The following is a 16,310-nucleotide window of genomic DNA, read 5'->3' as shown; positions in this document are numbered from 1 at the left end:
CTTTGAAAAAAAAAAATACAAAGTAATTTTTGATATGGCGCACTTCGACAATTTTGACGAAAAACTAGTCGATGCCGTGAGGGACAGACCTCAAATATAAGATCTGACCAGTTCAGATTTCAAAGATTTTAGAAAGAAGGAAATTTTATGGGGAGAAATATCAAGAGAAGTATCTTCAACAGGTAAGAATTTTGATGTACATAAGTATAGTTAAGCCTTGGGTAATTTTTTGTTTATGGAATCATCGGAATGGTACTGTTGGTGTATGAATTTTTTTTCATGGCTTCTTCATGAGCCAATATGCTAGTTTTAAGTTCTGTTTTTGTTGCCTGAGTACAGTGAGTGAGGCAAAGAAAAGGTGGAAAACAATTAGAGATAGGTATACGAGGGGAAAAAAATGCAAATCTGCCGACAGGCTCAGAAGCATTTGCTAGTCAAAAATGGCCTTTATTCGCACAGTTAAGCATTTTAAATGACCATATTAAACATAAAAGGTTAGTTCTATTATGGCCAAAATAAAAACTAACGGATTATTCAAGCAACCTTCTCATCATTTTTCCAGCACAATTTCCAACTATAATGACAATTCTACCAGCTTACCAGCTCAACAGTGGAAGGTCTTCCGGGAGAAGGTGCGGATTTACCAGAGGGTGACAATGTTGATGGTTGCGTAACACCACCTGTTGTAGAAGTAACGTGTGATGTTGAACCTTCTAATTTTAGGTACTTAACTATGTATAATCCTATTCAGCAGTTCCAAAATTTGTCAACTTCCTCATTTAAAACCTACAGTAAACTCAATTCCAACTAATATTTTATCTTTTTAGTGATCAAACTTCAGCTATCAATATACCTGTTAAAACACCAACAAGCACAAATAAGAAAAGAGGGATTGGAGATGAAAATTCTTAAATCAATTGCATTCAAGAAAAAAATTACAACTGAATCTAAACCAAAAAGTTCAGTAGAACTATATTGTATGTCTTTGTTGTCAAGAATAGAAGCTCTGGAACCGATGAAACAATGTTAAGCTTGAAAAAAGATCGAAGATATTTTATTCGATCTTCAGTATGGTTCAGAATGAAGAATACTCATGTAATAGTCATTTTAATTTCATAATCAGCCATGTAAAACTTATCGTCTTTATTAAATAACAAATAATTCGCATTGCGGAAAAAAAAATTATTTGAATTATATGTGACAGTCCTGCCAATATACGCTACCAATTTCTGAGTTGAAAAAATTGGTTAGCTTTACACCAATATCTTTACTTTCCATGGTGTGATTTCTAGCGCCTGGCGACCCAATCTTCTCAAATTCCTGACAGCGTCAAGATCCGCTTCTTGTCTCCATTCACCAGAAATGATTTCTACATTTTGATTTTCACGATCTCCAAAATTAGGTGGACAGTATCGGTTTTCGCAATTTGACTTCTTGTTCAATTCACTTTGTCTTAGGAAGTTATGGAGAACGCATATAGCTTTCACAACTTCCAACATTGTGTTTTCTGATGCAATGATGGCTCAGAGTAAGATCCTCCACATAGTTTCTGTAAATTTCGTCAATTTCGCAGCATTATTATAATGTTATGTGTCGTATTTCGCACACCTTGCTGCTAAAATTCCGAAAGTTTTTTACACTATTCGCCTGGCCCGAGAAAGTCGATAATTAAAAATTCTTTGCTCCCTTGGCAAATTAGGGCGGTTATAAGCACGCATTAAAAACTTTCATGAAATAACAATAACTAGTGTGGGAAACCAAAGATTTTTAGGTTACAGATAATATACTTATTAAGTGGAAATTCAGCATCTCCTATAAACATATGAGGTATGACCTCATTTGTACCGGGTGAAGAAGCTAGTGGTGGAATTGACACTTTGTTGTCAGGGATTTCCTAAAGGCCGAATTTCCCAAAATTCCCGAATCACTGTGATGACCACTATCACCAATATCCACAGTGAGTAGTTTGTATTGGCCATCAGAAATGGCCAACAGAACTATGCCGAAAAACTTCTTGTAATTAATATAGTCACTGTGTTGGTTTAAACGGGACTTGATCCATTTGGAAGCGAAGTCCAGTTTCTGGCAAACAAAATCTGACGTTCAAATATAACGCCATTGATGGTGTTCTTTATTCCAAGGTTTAGCGGATGCACGCGGTTTCTTCGAGATTTGAAATACATCCAAAAGTAAATCAAACCGGACCTGGTCCAATGGCTATGTCCACTGATGATGGAAGGGTACGTCTACGGTTGTGTTCGAGTAAGGGTTGTCGAAGAAACGTCTCTTTTATCCCAGATACACCTTCGCGTGACTGGCGTAAAACTGGTCACAATTTTCCATTTTGGAAATGAAAGCGCGGCATTCTTGTATCACGGCGTCCAAGCGGAACGTATCTGAGAAGTTCTTGAGGCGCCCATTTTTCTAAGTCAATCTTAAGCCCCTAGATATAATCCAGAACAAACGCGAAGGATTTATCGCTTACACCGGAAAGTTCAAGTTCTTTTCGAGTCGCCTCGATAAAGTTGCCCGTAAACATCCAGCGAAAATACTCGCCAGTCGATACTAAAACCTTGGAGTAGAAATGTTTTAAATAGAGGAGAAAACTCGTGGTACCCAAGCTCGGGACACGGAATTGCGCAATAACATTATTTGGTTGAACGTCATATAGTGCTGCCACCTTTGAGAGTAATTTAATAGTAGCTTCTGCTTAGAACTTGCTAAGACCTTGCAAATTTGGAATAGAAGTCTCTGTTAAAAGTTTGGCGTTTTGGCCGCAAATTATTTATTTGTTTAATATGTAGTTGTAAAATGGAAAACGAAACCAATATATTTGAAGAACACAGCTACACCTGCATTTCCAAAAAAATATCCAAGCAATTATGGAATTATTTCTCTTGAACTGTTTAAGTCATAGTTTAAGTAGTTATCTAGATTAGGAATGTAGGACATTATCCCCCCTGGACATAATCCCCCGGACATAATCCCCCCATTTGAGAAGAAAAGGACATAATCCCCTCAGGTAGGAGACAAAATCCCCCGGTCAATTTCCCCCCGAATGGATGCCGAAGACAAAATACCCCCAGCCTCAGGACAAATTCCCCCAGCCCCAGGACAAATTACCCCCAAACTGTGTTTACGACAAAATACCCTAGAGAACGATTTCAATTTATATGAAGATTTATAAGGAAAAAAAACATCAATTCATGCGAAGCCAAATTATTTCCGATACAGTTCAAGAACTGTTGCATGTCAACCCAACCTAACCTAACCTAACCTAACCTTACCTAACCAAACCTAATCAAACCTAACCAAACCTAACCTAACATAACCTAACATAACCTAACCGGGGATTATGACCGGGGAATTTTGTCTAGAGCGTAGGTGGATTTTGACTAGAGAGTAGGGGGATTTTTTCTACAGAGGGGGGATTTTGTCTTGATAGTGGGGGGATTTTGTACTCTTAACTTGGATGGGGGGAAAATGACCGGGGGATTATGTCTTGAGAGAGGGGGGATTTGTACGTTTTTAAAAATGGGGGGATTATGACCGGGGGTCTTTTGTCTTGGGGGTATTTAGTCCGTATACCCTAGATTAGCATTTGCGCTAAGCCTTTGTCGTAAAAATAGAACTAGTTTATTTCATAAATTTAAACCTCGGTCAGATTAAAATTAATAATTGCTTAAACCAGAATATCTTAAAGAACTGTATTACCATTTTAGGACAAATAAAGAACAATAATAAAAAGGGTAAAATTAAGTGTACCCGCTGCTGCTGCTGCTGCTTCGGGAGAAGAAATACGAAGTAAGAATACCGAAGATTCTTTTTTTAAGAAACATTTTGCAATTTTAATTAGAAATGCCTTCAAGGAGATGGAGACCATAGATACAACGTATCTAAGTGAAAATATGAAGGTAAGTACATCATCTTGGAATATAAACTTACAAATAGGCTAGAAATTTTAAAATTTTCCGTCATTTGTTTGCTATTAGAATAGCGTTATAGAAATTATCGGTAACCCTGATAAAGTTTATTTTAATGATGACCTCTTTAAACACCTTGAAATATTGGAAAACAAGAAGGTCAATGATCAAGGAACATTTGCAACAGAAGTTGCAAAGTTAGTCAGAAGAGAAAATTTCTCCAACGCAATGGAAGCATCATTTTCTCAGTTAACAGTACGTGATTATTAATATTAGTATCATTTTTAAATAAAAATTAAATAAATAATAACTTACAGCAATTTTCTTTACTGGATGAGCAAGAAAAATATCAGTTAACTCAGTGTTTTGCAAGAAGGTTTTTTAATAAGGCAAAGATTAAACTGGTAGAAATTGCTAGTAAAGCATTTACAGCAGCCAAACCGAACACGGAAACAGTTCGGCCTTATCTCCTAATGACTATAAAAGAATCTTTGGACAAAGAAGAAAAAGCCATTCACCATATTGGTGGATATATAGCTCATCAATTAATATTAACATACGGGTATTCCGCTAGTCATTTTGTTAAAAACGCTCTGAAATTAGATTCTGGAGAAATTGAAGACACTGGAAAATGGACCCAAGAACTTAGCAATGGTGGTTTACTATTTTTAAAGCAAAAATCATTCTTGTTATTTAAAAAATTAATGATCTCAACAAAGTATATTACGGGAAGAAAAATGATATTGAGGGAGAGAGAGTAACGTAGGCTTCAACTCATTTGAAAAACCACCCTTTTATCAAAAACACCTTTTTCGATCTATGGGGTGAAGATGAACGCAAGGATGCGGCTTTAAAAATGGGTTGTAAGATATATTTAAATTGCATGGGGAAAGGGTTCATCAACAAGCGTAAAACAGAAATTCAAATTATTTAAAGAATTTCTCTTAAGACCGTTAGCCTTAGAAAGGAAATGAAAAATCAAAAAGCCTGCAAAAAATGTCATGATATTGATAGCGAAACCAAAAAAACTCCTAAACTAAAACACGCAAGCCGCGTAAGGGATTTTTAGCTTAATAAATATTTACTTTACATGTAATAATGGTTTAATATTCCTGACAATTGTGATACTAGGGTCAGTATGCATAACTGTGGACACTTTTTGCATAACCTTGAATAACTTCCGTTGCTTATATGTTAGACTCAAAATTAAAAAAGCAATGGAGAAAAGGATTCTTAAGACACATTCTCACAAGTTTTCAAACTTTTAAATGGAATACATTTTTCACAAAGTAGAGTACTCCAAAGGCCGAATTCGTGCTCAACTTTGGACACTTCTATGTAACTTTGGACGCCCCCTTCCTAACTTTGGACACCCCTTCCTAACTTTGGACAGCGAAAAAAGGGTGACTTGGGGACGCATTAGGCGAATCACAATTTCAAAAGTAAAAATATACCTAGGCTTAGGCCGACCTAGACGTATGCCTAAAATATATAAAAAATCAGAAATTTCTTTAAAACAAACTTTATTAAATATGGGGCTACTTATGTAGGTTTTTAGGTATATAGGGCCTAGGCCTATTTAGGCCTACCTATACTTCATTCCTTTCAGGCCTATAGGGGGGAATGAAACGTTTCTTTTTAAGCCCAGTCCTACATCTACTAGGCCTATCGCGAGTTAATTAGTGTTAACAAACGGAGAAATCGGCCAGCATGAAAGTGTCCAAAGTTAGAAAATTGCCCAGGTGTTTTTAAAGCTGAATATTTCGTCGAATTTCCCGCGTAAGACAGTGTTTAAAATACGGATTATGAAGCCAAAAAGTTGCTCTTTCGAATGGTTTCTAGTTTGTTCAGGTATGATTTCTCTAATTTTCGTCAAACCTTATTTCCCGGGACCAAAGGGTTGACCCCCGTCAAATTTGGCCGTAATTTAAATGGACGAGTTTGGGGAGTGGGCTAATTTGGCTCGTAACGTTGTCGGATGTTATTCTACGACTTTGAAGTATTTTTTTCTAAATTTCTCACATTCTAAGCTTTAAAATAAGCTATTTCATTATCAATTTGATGCATCCAGTAATTAAATATGATTTTTATAATAAAAGTGTCCAAAGTTGCAGCTGTCCAAAGTTAGGCACACTGACCCTATATGGTTCAAAAATATTAGAATTAATGCCCCAGCAAGCACTCCAATCCAAATCAAACTGATCCAATAACTTTAGAAACCTTTCAAAAGTTGAAATATGAGTTCCGTGAGAAGCCAGAAGATTGTTATTCGCGTCTATTTCTTTTTCAAATACAAAAATATTGATTGTCATAGCCTCCGAAATCTCTAATTGGACTGTTAGAACACCTTGTCTTTTCTTGGATAGGCTTATTTTATTTGTTTCGCAGCAAACTGCCCAAGTAAAAGTATCGGGTTTTTGATGTTGTAAAACTTTATCCTTGAAGATTTTAAAATTTAACTCCGCGGCATCTGGAGGACTGGTGACATTTTCAGGTTGCTGTTTAAGCATTTCGTCTAATTCCATGTGATGGTCAGCGGTAACTTGAGATTTAGTGCAAGTATTTTGTAATGCTTCCTCCCACGATATTACAGAAGCACAGAACGGAACTTCTTGAGACTCATCTTCACGATGCTGACTATGATCATGTAAGGGGGAAAACACTGTTGGTTTTGCCTCAGACAAAAATTGTTTAATTATTTATTTATCTTACTTGTTACCAAGGGTTGTGTCACCCCACTTGAATTATAAGGTTCAACCACTGAGACTCTTGAGTAACAATTATTTCCAGTTTTATTAACCTCGAGCTCAAAGAAAGCTTGTCGTGCTGGTTCCCGATCCTCAAAAAGACATGTTATTGGATATGGATTTTCTCGCGTTGGCCCTTGCTTATCAGCAAAGTGCAAATTGCACATGTAATGATGCTTTTTCAAATTCAAAACCGTGAGTGATTCGCGGTTAATAGCTAAAACCCATCTTTTGGTGACTTTTAAATTAGCGCTGTTCTTTCCAGGTTTGTGTAAGGCATAAAAATTAATATTTTTATGATATCTGAAGTCACTTTTACAATTACTATAGCAGCAGTACTTCCCCATAACTGATCAACAGTCAAAAGACCAAAAAAAACCGTTGCGGCTTGCGCGTTGCTAAGCCGTGGCTCCCATCACTTTACTTTTTTCGAAACAGAAAAAAGCAGACGAATCTGACGAAATAAGAATAAATTTAGACGCAAAGTGGCGCTAAAGACGGACGTTCAACCAAATTGGCCCCGCCTCCTGTCCCGCGCCTGAGTACGTACGGCTTATGTTAGAGGTATCGTATTTTCCATTCCAGAGACTTCTCTATTCCAAGCTAATTGGCTCTTACGGGCATTGAATTTTTCATTCTCGACAACTACCACGACATCACAAAAAAAATCAACGATACTAAGGGCGCGGTCAACCCTGAAATTGCAGCTAAAATTGGACGAGCAAATCATATTGCTATTAACTATACTAAAGTTCTAAAACTCGAAAAAAAAATATGAATGGTCAGTAGCCCTATCTTGGAACACTATCTCAAACTCTTTGGAAAGTCAGATTTTTCAGTTCCAAATACCGAAGTGAACAAGCAGACTAACGCATTAAGTTGCAACTATTGCCGATCGATTGCACCTATTTTCAGATTGCCAAGACGCGTGCTTTTCCTGCAAAATGGATTTTAGAAAAGGTCGATTTCAGCCCTAACTTGGAACGGTCCGTCCTAAATTGGAAGGCCCCCGTCCTAAATTGGAACACCCTAATTTAAATATGAAAAACTCGAGTTTTTGTAGCTAATAATAAGCAAATATAATTTGTTAGCGACGCTACGACCATCTAGCAACCAGCGCTTACCCTTTTATACCTGTACATATATTTTAAAGGGCACCGAGTGTCGTCTGCTTAAAGCTCCAAAAATTGGCGCGCTGTCACTTCATTACGGTTAAACATTGTAAATGAAACGCGCTCTAATGCTTATGTACGGTATTTCAAATGCATTAATTACAGAGCTAAATCAAAGTAACCTACACTGCTATGTTTTTGTAAAGAAAAAGTTGTTGAGTCTACATTTTACATCAAGTGAGTGATGATACGATGTTTGAAACCCAATATAACTTGACCAAACACGCTAAATCACCCAAACTAAGAAACACACAGACACACACTTTGTTTGTCTGTCTCTGCGGTTTGCCTGTTAGAAATGTTGTAACTTCTTGATTACGTTTTAAGAACTAATCAAAATATACGATAACAAGTTGGGAAACCAAAATAAACCTCTCCGAGTCGAGACGAATTTACTTTCCAAACACAGGTCCACCATGGACGAACTAATACTGAAGGACGGATGGCAGATGGAGAAAGTTGAAAAATACTTGTTGATTCGCCTTCTAGCGGCAGATAGTAGCAAACCGGATAGTGGGGGAATCAACGTTCTAACGAGGGAAGCAGCTAACGTCTTATTTTGTCTAGATGGCGCTAGCGTTTTCCGGTATTTGACTCCGCATTTTCATAACCCCCTCCATTTTGGAGCTGTAAGCTTTACATTGGTTGTTTTGTCGCTTAGTAATGGGGGCAGTAATGGGGTGCCATTTGTTCCTCAGTATTACTTCGTCCACGGGTCCACCAGCCACTGAGAAAACCGGAAATATGTAGCTCAAATTGGCGGGATATCGCGAAGGCCATTTGTAAAGGTTTAATCGTTTAAAATTTCCCTGTGTATTCTCATAAGTCTAATGAGGACCTAATATCTATCACTTAAGTGTGTATTTAACTTTCGGCTCACTCTGAACCGTTAACACCTCTTGTAAGAGGACACAAAACAAGGTCAATTCTAGTTTAAATCTAGGGTATCTTGTTTCATTGACTCAATCGCTTCAACACTTACAGAGAGACGAAGTATTGAAATCCATATTGTGTAGTGAAATTAAAAGTTGCATTTACACTATATATAAATGTAGTAAAGCTGAATTAAAAAGTAAACACCAAATTTGAAATGTTAATATCAGAAGATGTTCTTGGAATATTGAGATGAAACAGAGCTTCATAGCTACAGAACTACTAAAAGAATCGTAATGCCGAAAATTATTTAAAATATTTCCATTTAATATTCTGCAAAAAGGAAATGTTATCGTTTTGTAAGAGATCTTATCATCCTACTCGCTTTATATTAACTTTGATATGCGTGTAGTGTTTCGATTCAGATGCAATCTTCATAACTCGTTCTATATAAACTCTCACTTGTGTTACTTCAAAGAAATAAGTTTATCTTAAATAATTAATTAAATATAAATGATATTAATTATTTTAATCGCCAGTAAATAACTTTAAAAATAGTTAAATCGTTTAAAATAAAGTTGTTCCCATTATCTTTCGAAACTTTGCTAATATTGACGTTTAAAGTGAAGGGTACCCCTCTTGCCCGCTTTATTCAAATTTTGGGTTTGGATTCGTTTCCATTATAATAATAGATATAAAAACGCATTCGCGTGAACCGATGGTGGAAGCCCTGCCATTGGGAGGCTAGACGTTTCTCGTAACCCTAGCCGATCGCCGCGTATATCTTGAAACTAGAGGTGGGAGCCCGCAGTCAAATCTTTGGGTTGTCCGTAAAAAACCCAACCCACCGGCGGGTGGATATGGGTGGGTAGAAAAAATTAGCGGGTGGGTATTTCGGGTCTTTTTACCGGTCATGTGTTGCGGGTACCACGTTAGAGGGTGGGTGCTACGGCTACCCAAAATAAACCGTGTAATTTTTTGCCTATTGGGGCTCCTCAGTCTACAAATTCTTTATTCAAAACAAAATAGTTCTTAACAATGGGATGTGTTTTAACTCTTTTAACTACCCTCTCTAAACATTAGTAAGGTATCTTGTCAGTAGCCGAGATAGCCACCAATTATTTGAGCTCGTGTAATGTACATGGTTCAAGCGAATGTATCATTTTTCTTTACTTTAATTTCATTAACGCATACGTTGTCAGCTTGAGCGACCGCGGTAGTTGTGGTGTCTGTAGGCATGTCGCGATTACCGAATTTGACTAAATTGACCAAAAAAGACCTTAAGCTATTGATCGAAAACAATTCTGAAACTAGTCTTGTCTCATTTAATGTAAACGAAAGGGGAAAATCGGTGCTTTGGATCTCCTTCGATGTCGTTTTCGTGGACAGTAAAGCGGCGGGGTTCGTTCGATTTGTAAAATGTAGTTCAATACTGTCGTGGGACGCAAAGAATGGAACCCACTCCTTGTTGAACCACGTTCAGTCATGCGAAAGGCATCACCAAATTGTCCGACGCGTCTAGACGTCATCTAGCGTTACTGTCTCAGATGTGCCGCGAAAACCTATCTCAGACCTTGCGAAAGATGACATAAACCAAACTGTCGTATTGGATTAGCACAAGATCTACGACCACTTTATAGTGTAGAATCGAAAGGCTTCTTACGTATCGTGCAAGCCTTCTCAGACTTTGGAGCTCGCCATGGAAACGTTGACGTAAAAACCATCTTGCAACATCGTAAAACGCTAAAAGACAAACATCTCAACTCTGTAGTATCCCATTTGAAAGGTAACATCATGATATCCTAGTCCTACCCACGATTCTCATTTACAACGGATATGTGAACCGATCAATACAAACAACGTCAGTTTTTATCCCTGAGTATACACTTCATTGATCATACATTTACCTTAAAGAACAGCCTTCTAGCCGCAGAAGAGTTCCCAGATGAAAAGAAATCCACTATATTTATTCGACGTGAATGTACAAGAATTTTGCCTCTGACGACGCGAGTACAATTATGGATCATTCTACTGCGGTTACTGATGGTGGGTCAAATATGGTTGGAGTTTTTCCACGTCGCTTACCATGTCAATGTCACATTCTGAATTTGGTGCTCGAGCACTCGTTTAAAGATAAAGCCCTGACCGAACATTTCCCGGCTATTAAGAGCTCGATTGATGGTGTGAAAGCGTTAGTTACTTACTTTAAAAATGCCGGGTTAAATTCTAAGATCTCTTATACTTTGAAACAAGACGTCACCTCGCGTTGGAACAGCAAATTGATTAGGCTCGAGTCATACCAGAAACTGTCCCAACCGGTCAAAGAAATACTTCTAAAAATGCATCAATTGCATAGAATTACGGGCATCGACGATGACCTGGTTACTTAACTAGTAACAATGTTACGCCACTTTCGATTGTGCTCAGAGAAGCTCAGCACCGATAAATGCCCAACAATTAACATTGTGGTTATTTGTTACGAAGTCCTACGAGATGAATTATCTCCTAAGGCCGACGATTCAAGAATGTTTGCCAACTTCAAAACATCGGTCCAAGGATGGTTCGACAAGTAGTGCCAATTGGATCCCATATACTACGCTGCTTGCATGTTACACCCAAAGTAAAATTCTGAATTCGTTCAATTAAAGGAATCGACAATTGAATACCCGGGGTGACCTATTGAAGCTTGTCTTCCATCAAATAGATTTCTACTGGGCATGTGCGAGTTTTCGTAGGGTTAGCAGTGCACCCTACGAAAACACGTGCATGGCCAGTAGAGCTCTATTTGATGGAAGGTAAGCTTCAATAGGCCCCGCCGACGGGTATACAATTGTCGATCCCTTTAAGTGACCCACAATTACAATAAAACGTTGTCCGTTATGTTATGCGTTCTTCGCCAATTCTTCAGTTAAATTGTGGGTTTTATGGTTTTGAATTAGTACTGATTCCACAGTTTCGAGTTTAGATATAAAAAGTTGCAGTTTACTAGTGAAGAAATACGCGAAGCAGCTAAAACGTTACTAAGAAACTGGATGGATATAGTAACGCCTACTAGTGACGTCATGGAGCGCCTCACCTCCATGGCAAAGCAGGAAGAAGGTCCAACCTCAAAAATGCCCCGAACTTTCCTTGAGAAATTCGAAGATCACGAAGACGAAGACGAGCTTATCATTTATATTGGACATTCGCTACCACGTTCAGGTTTTCCACCCTAAGATCAATGTGTCATATAGCGAAACAATGATATTACTTTGTCCATATTAAATAGATGTAGCGGAAGTTGATCTCTTGCAATTCTGGAAGAAATCGTTACAATTTCCGAAACTACGCAAAGTTGCGTCTTGGGTTTTAGCTATTCCGGCCTCAGAGGCCACAGAAGAAAGAACCTTTTCCCGCAAAGGAACAATTTTAAGCCCTAGAAGAACCAAGCGTCATAGCGCGACATTGTCCGATATGACTTTTGTACATAACAATTACCATAATTACTACATTGATCAAAATAAATAAGTACAGGTACTGAATAGTCTAAGAGTATAATTTTCACCTTTCAAGTGCCCTACTAGAACCCTACTAGAACGATGTGTTTACCCATGGTTACCTATGGATAACCCATGGGTGGGTAATCATTTCAGTGGGTGTACCCGGGCAGGTACGGGTAGGGTTTTTAGTCTTGCGGGTTTGGGTGGGTAATTTCACAATGGGCTAGATTATGCGGGCGGGTACTGGCATATTCGTGGTGAGCGGGTGCCCAACTCTACTTGAAACCAAACGATGACGAAGGAAAAGAAGCCAGAATGGACTGACTGGCGTCCATGTGGAATGGACAAAGACCTGAAGATGGTGGTGCATAGAAGCTGGTGTCAATGTCGAATTGACGAAGAACAGAAGATGCTGGTGCATAGAAGCTGGTGTCAAGGTGAAATTGACGAAGAACAGAAGATGGTTGTGCTTGGAAGCTTGCAAGTACAGACCAGTGTCCATGTGGAGAGGACGAAAACCAAAGCTGGTGGTGTTGGAACTCAAGTAAAATAGCCAGAGGAGACAAACCCAAATTTCCGTGAACTGTCAATGCAGTCCGGAAATTGGGAACACGTTTGATCCGATACGCAAACTGCGAACGCGGTCACGTGGGGCGTGACAGACACACAGACATACACACAGACACCCAGACAGACACGGCCGGTGTAATACATCTCCGTGACATACGTCACTCGGAGAGGTAAAAATGTGTTATAAAATTTTTAATATGATAACATTGTTTCAAAATTTGACATCAACAATTTCATAAAAAACTTGACGTATCCAAAATATTTTACCCGTATATTTTTAAATTTATTTTAATGTTTTGGAAGAAGTATATTATAAAAGTTTAAATTTATAAAATTTAAATTAAGTCAACGCTTAAAAGTTGGAAGTTCCTCTTCGTCTTCGCTTGTTATCTCTAAAAATAAATTTTAAAATATTAAGTACACGGTATAAATCCTGCAATTACTTCTTACTCTTCCGACGCTTTGACTCCATTTGCTACTCATCTTCAGATCCACTCTCCTCCTCACCTTTCGATTCACTCCGCTCCTCCTCTTCTTCGGGTCCACTCTCAGACGACAACATCTTCGATGTAGTCACGTCACCTACCTCCTCCCAATTCATTCTCTAAACTTACTCTTTACAACGTCCTTTTAATACGACATGCACAACGTCGTGCCAAGTTACAACTTTTTTCTCGATATCTCGAAAAGGCCATGCAACATAACAACGCCACGTTGCAATTTTTTCCCAATAACCTCTTTAGTTGCATTTGACAAACTTTCGCGATTTATGTATTTGGGTTGCAGCAGTGGCCTTTTATACGCCTCCTCTTATTGCGCGACTATAACGGCTAAGGTCAAATATTATGCCATTTTCCTGTGGAAAAAAGGTAGGGTGATAACTCCATGCAGTGGAAAATTTGACTCAAGTGACCTTCAGCGGTACATTTGGGTCGAGTGACCTTGGGGGTTAGTCCTGACCCTGGGGGTCAATTTGTGTCGAGTCATCTTGGTGGTGTTTGGGTCAAGTAGCCTTGGGGGTCAATTTGTGTCATCTGACACACACAGGTACCCAGAAAGACAATCAAACACGCACTTCTTCAAGAAGAGCTTCCTCAAAAAGTTCATTTTGATCCTCTATTCATCCACTTAGACCTTGGCTACTCACACTTTCTTGACTCTCGACAGTATTTTGGGCAATATTTTCCTCTTTTTCCAATAATTTTACTACCGATTTCACTGGTTTTTTTGTCTTTGCCATTTTTACCAACAAATTTTTGAATTCTTAACTGTTTCTAACCGATAATTTGACAAAAAATCGACGTTCTGGTGAGTGGCGAAAACTTTTCAAATATTTGGAATTATTTAACAGTAACGTTAAGAGCGCCCTCCTCTTTCGGAGAGAGAACGTTAAATTCCTACGTAGTTAGTGGGCGCCCTCTTTCGACGAGTTTACGAAACTGGAACGGTTACGATACGATTACGTAAGGTCTAGTGGACCACTAGCTTAAGAAGAAGGAGTGCAAACGTAATGAGAATTGTGTCCAATTTTCTCTTTTACTGTCGAAATAAGGTGGGGTTGCTCCCCTCCCCCTCGACGGTCGCTCAGATACTTCATCGTTGGACATCCTGTGATCTTCTGATTCGCGTAATTTATTGAAATAGGAAAGCAGTAAGATTTGATTGACTTAACTTGGGTGATGGTTCACCGTTCAGTCGTCCACGTGTTGCTAAGCCTCTGTCCCGGAATACAAAAGTGTCGTTCTATTGTGTTTCCGCGGTTCACGTGTTGCTAAGCCTCAGTCTCGGAATACAAAAGTTGTAACCGTAAAATTTAAATGAAGGAAAGGGGGCCTAATTTCACGGCTCACAAAGAAATTAAATTAAAACTTGAAAACTAAGAAGTTTCCAGGTCACCCGTTTAAAGGACTTATTGTCCATAACTAACAATATTTACGAGATGATCCATGGCAAAGTAAGGATGGACTCAGAGTTGAATACAAAAGAACTTTTATTGAGCGTTTAAAGAAAACAATAAACTGGTCTTAACGCGAACACTGACTAGACTGCTGTGTACAGATTGTAGGCGGGGGTTTTTATCCCCGTCAACTAATGTGTTTTAATAGTTTGACCGCGGTGGCGCTTAATGCGCCACTTCGGGACAATTTGACATTATACAAAAATAGATGTAAAAATGAAAAATTAACAAAGCAGACGACGCGGTTTTTCCCCCGGGAAGGAGAAGCTTGGTGTGGACGGTTACAAAGTGTTATTCTTTTAAGGTTCCGCGGACTTGAAATCGTTTTTTTTTTCTTATTTTGGGCGAGTAGATGATGTTTGTTTCATACGTTCTCGGTTTTCCTATCTTGCACGAATGGATGATGTTTGTTTCATAGGTTCTCACGGACTTCCTCTCCCGTTCGTTCCTCGTTTTCCGGTCCGACCAAATCTTGACAAATGTAGATAATGAGGTTTTATCCGTCTTGATCATCTCGCCTCCGTCGCCATTTGTTATTTATGTTAGATAGATTAAATGGCAAGCATTATACTATCAACTACTAACTAATATTTTATTAAATGAGATCAATGAGGTCGAAAATACATGTTATCAATTAAGGCATTACTGTCACGTCCCGTGTCCAGGAAAGGAGTGAGGTTCTCTCACTCGTTACTCTAATATCTAGCTTTGCTAGGTGTTTGGTTTCAACAGCCCTCCTGGCGCCCTCTATAGGAAAGCATGCACACTAATATCTATACAGAACAGATATGACCCAATGTTTAAACCACTCCTTAGTCAAAAACTTTAATGCAAACTTTTGTCACTCACCAGATACTTGTAACTTTTCTCTATTTCCTATAATGGATGAATACTTGCCCACCTTTTTTGAAGTTAAGAAAACTCTCCAATTACTAAATGTCAAAAGTGCTTCTGGCCCTGATGGCCTTACTAACCGTTTATTAAAAAACTGCAGTCCCTCTTTAGCCCTCCTTCTACTTAAGCGGTTTGCGACCTCTCTAATGGAGAAATCTGTACCAGAGGAGTGGTGAACTGCAATTGTGACTCCATTTTTAAGGGCATAGGTGCCAAATCAGCACCTGAAAATTATAGACCAATCACCTTAACCTCATCGGTCTGTAAAGTATTTGAAAAATGTATTCGTTGGGCTGTGCTACAACATGTCATCCCTTATCTACACTGTAAAAAAAAATGTGGCGGAAACGCTCCTATAAAGGTATTTTCGACCCCCACCCCAGACGTACCATATAAGGTATGAATTCGCACCCTTCATATAGGGTATTAATGTGAACCCCTAGATAAGGGGCGTTTTTTTATACCATTGGGTAATTTTTCGCTCCTTAATAGGTACATATTAGTAACATAGTATTTGTCTTTGAAGCAACAGAAGGGAATAAATATGTACCCTTCTTGAGTGATTGGGGTATAAATAGACTCCATATATGGTGCTTTTCCGGACAACAACAATTTGAATTAGGGGTGCGAAAAAGCGCCCTTTCTCCATTTACGGGTGCGTTTTCAGACCATTAAAGGTATTTTCTTGGATATCA

At 38.5% G+C, this 16,310-nt stretch overlaps 2 protein-coding genes across 4 annotated transcripts; both read left to right on the top strand.

Moving 5' to 3' along the window:
• The first annotated feature begins 352 nt into the window (after positions 1-352).
• LOC149716482 (uncharacterized) lies at positions 353-5,543 on the top strand. The gene is made up of 6 exons (XM_089849271.1): positions 353-494; positions 563-723; positions 828-3,804; positions 3,870-3,914; positions 3,993-4,178; positions 4,241-5,543. The coding sequence occupies exons 4-6, from the start codon at positions 3,873-3,875 to the stop codon at positions 4,682-4,684; spliced, it is 672 nt and encodes a 223-aa protein (XP_089705397.1). The 5' UTR covers positions 353-494; positions 563-723; positions 828-3,804; positions 3,870-3,872; the 3' UTR covers positions 4,685-5,543.
• Positions 5,544-5,999: 456 nt separating this feature from the next.
• On the top strand, positions 6,000-15,931 carry LOC149716481 (uncharacterized). Of its 3 annotated transcripts, none has more exons than XM_089849298.1 (3): positions 6,000-6,570; positions 6,647-8,471; positions 8,541-15,931. In XM_089849298.1, exons 2-3 carry the CDS (start codon positions 8,259-8,261, stop codon positions 8,571-8,573), a joined length of 246 nt encoding a protein of 81 aa, XP_089705424.1. In that variant the 5' UTR covers positions 6,000-6,570; positions 6,647-8,258; the 3' UTR covers positions 8,574-15,931. The 3 variants fall into 3 exon arrangements, with proteins under 3 accessions (XP_089705424.1, XP_089705417.1, XP_089705408.1); XM_089849291.1 differs by having other exon boundaries at positions 6,647-10,896; positions 10,969-15,931; XM_089849282.1 differs by having other exon boundaries at positions 6,647-15,931.
• The last annotated feature ends 379 nt before the right edge of the window (positions 15,932-16,310 follow it).

Source organism: Phalangium opilio, unplaced genomic scaffold (genome assembly GCF_054372755.1).
Source record: "Phalangium opilio isolate 3A_F unplaced genomic scaffold, DU_Popi_V2 ptg000009l_1, whole genome shotgun sequence".
Taxonomy (NCBI): Eukaryota; Metazoa; Arthropoda; class Arachnida; order Opiliones; family Phalangiidae; genus Phalangium; species Phalangium opilio.
Note: the sequence above shows the minus strand (reverse complement) of the source record. Positions and strands in the feature narration are given on the sequence as shown.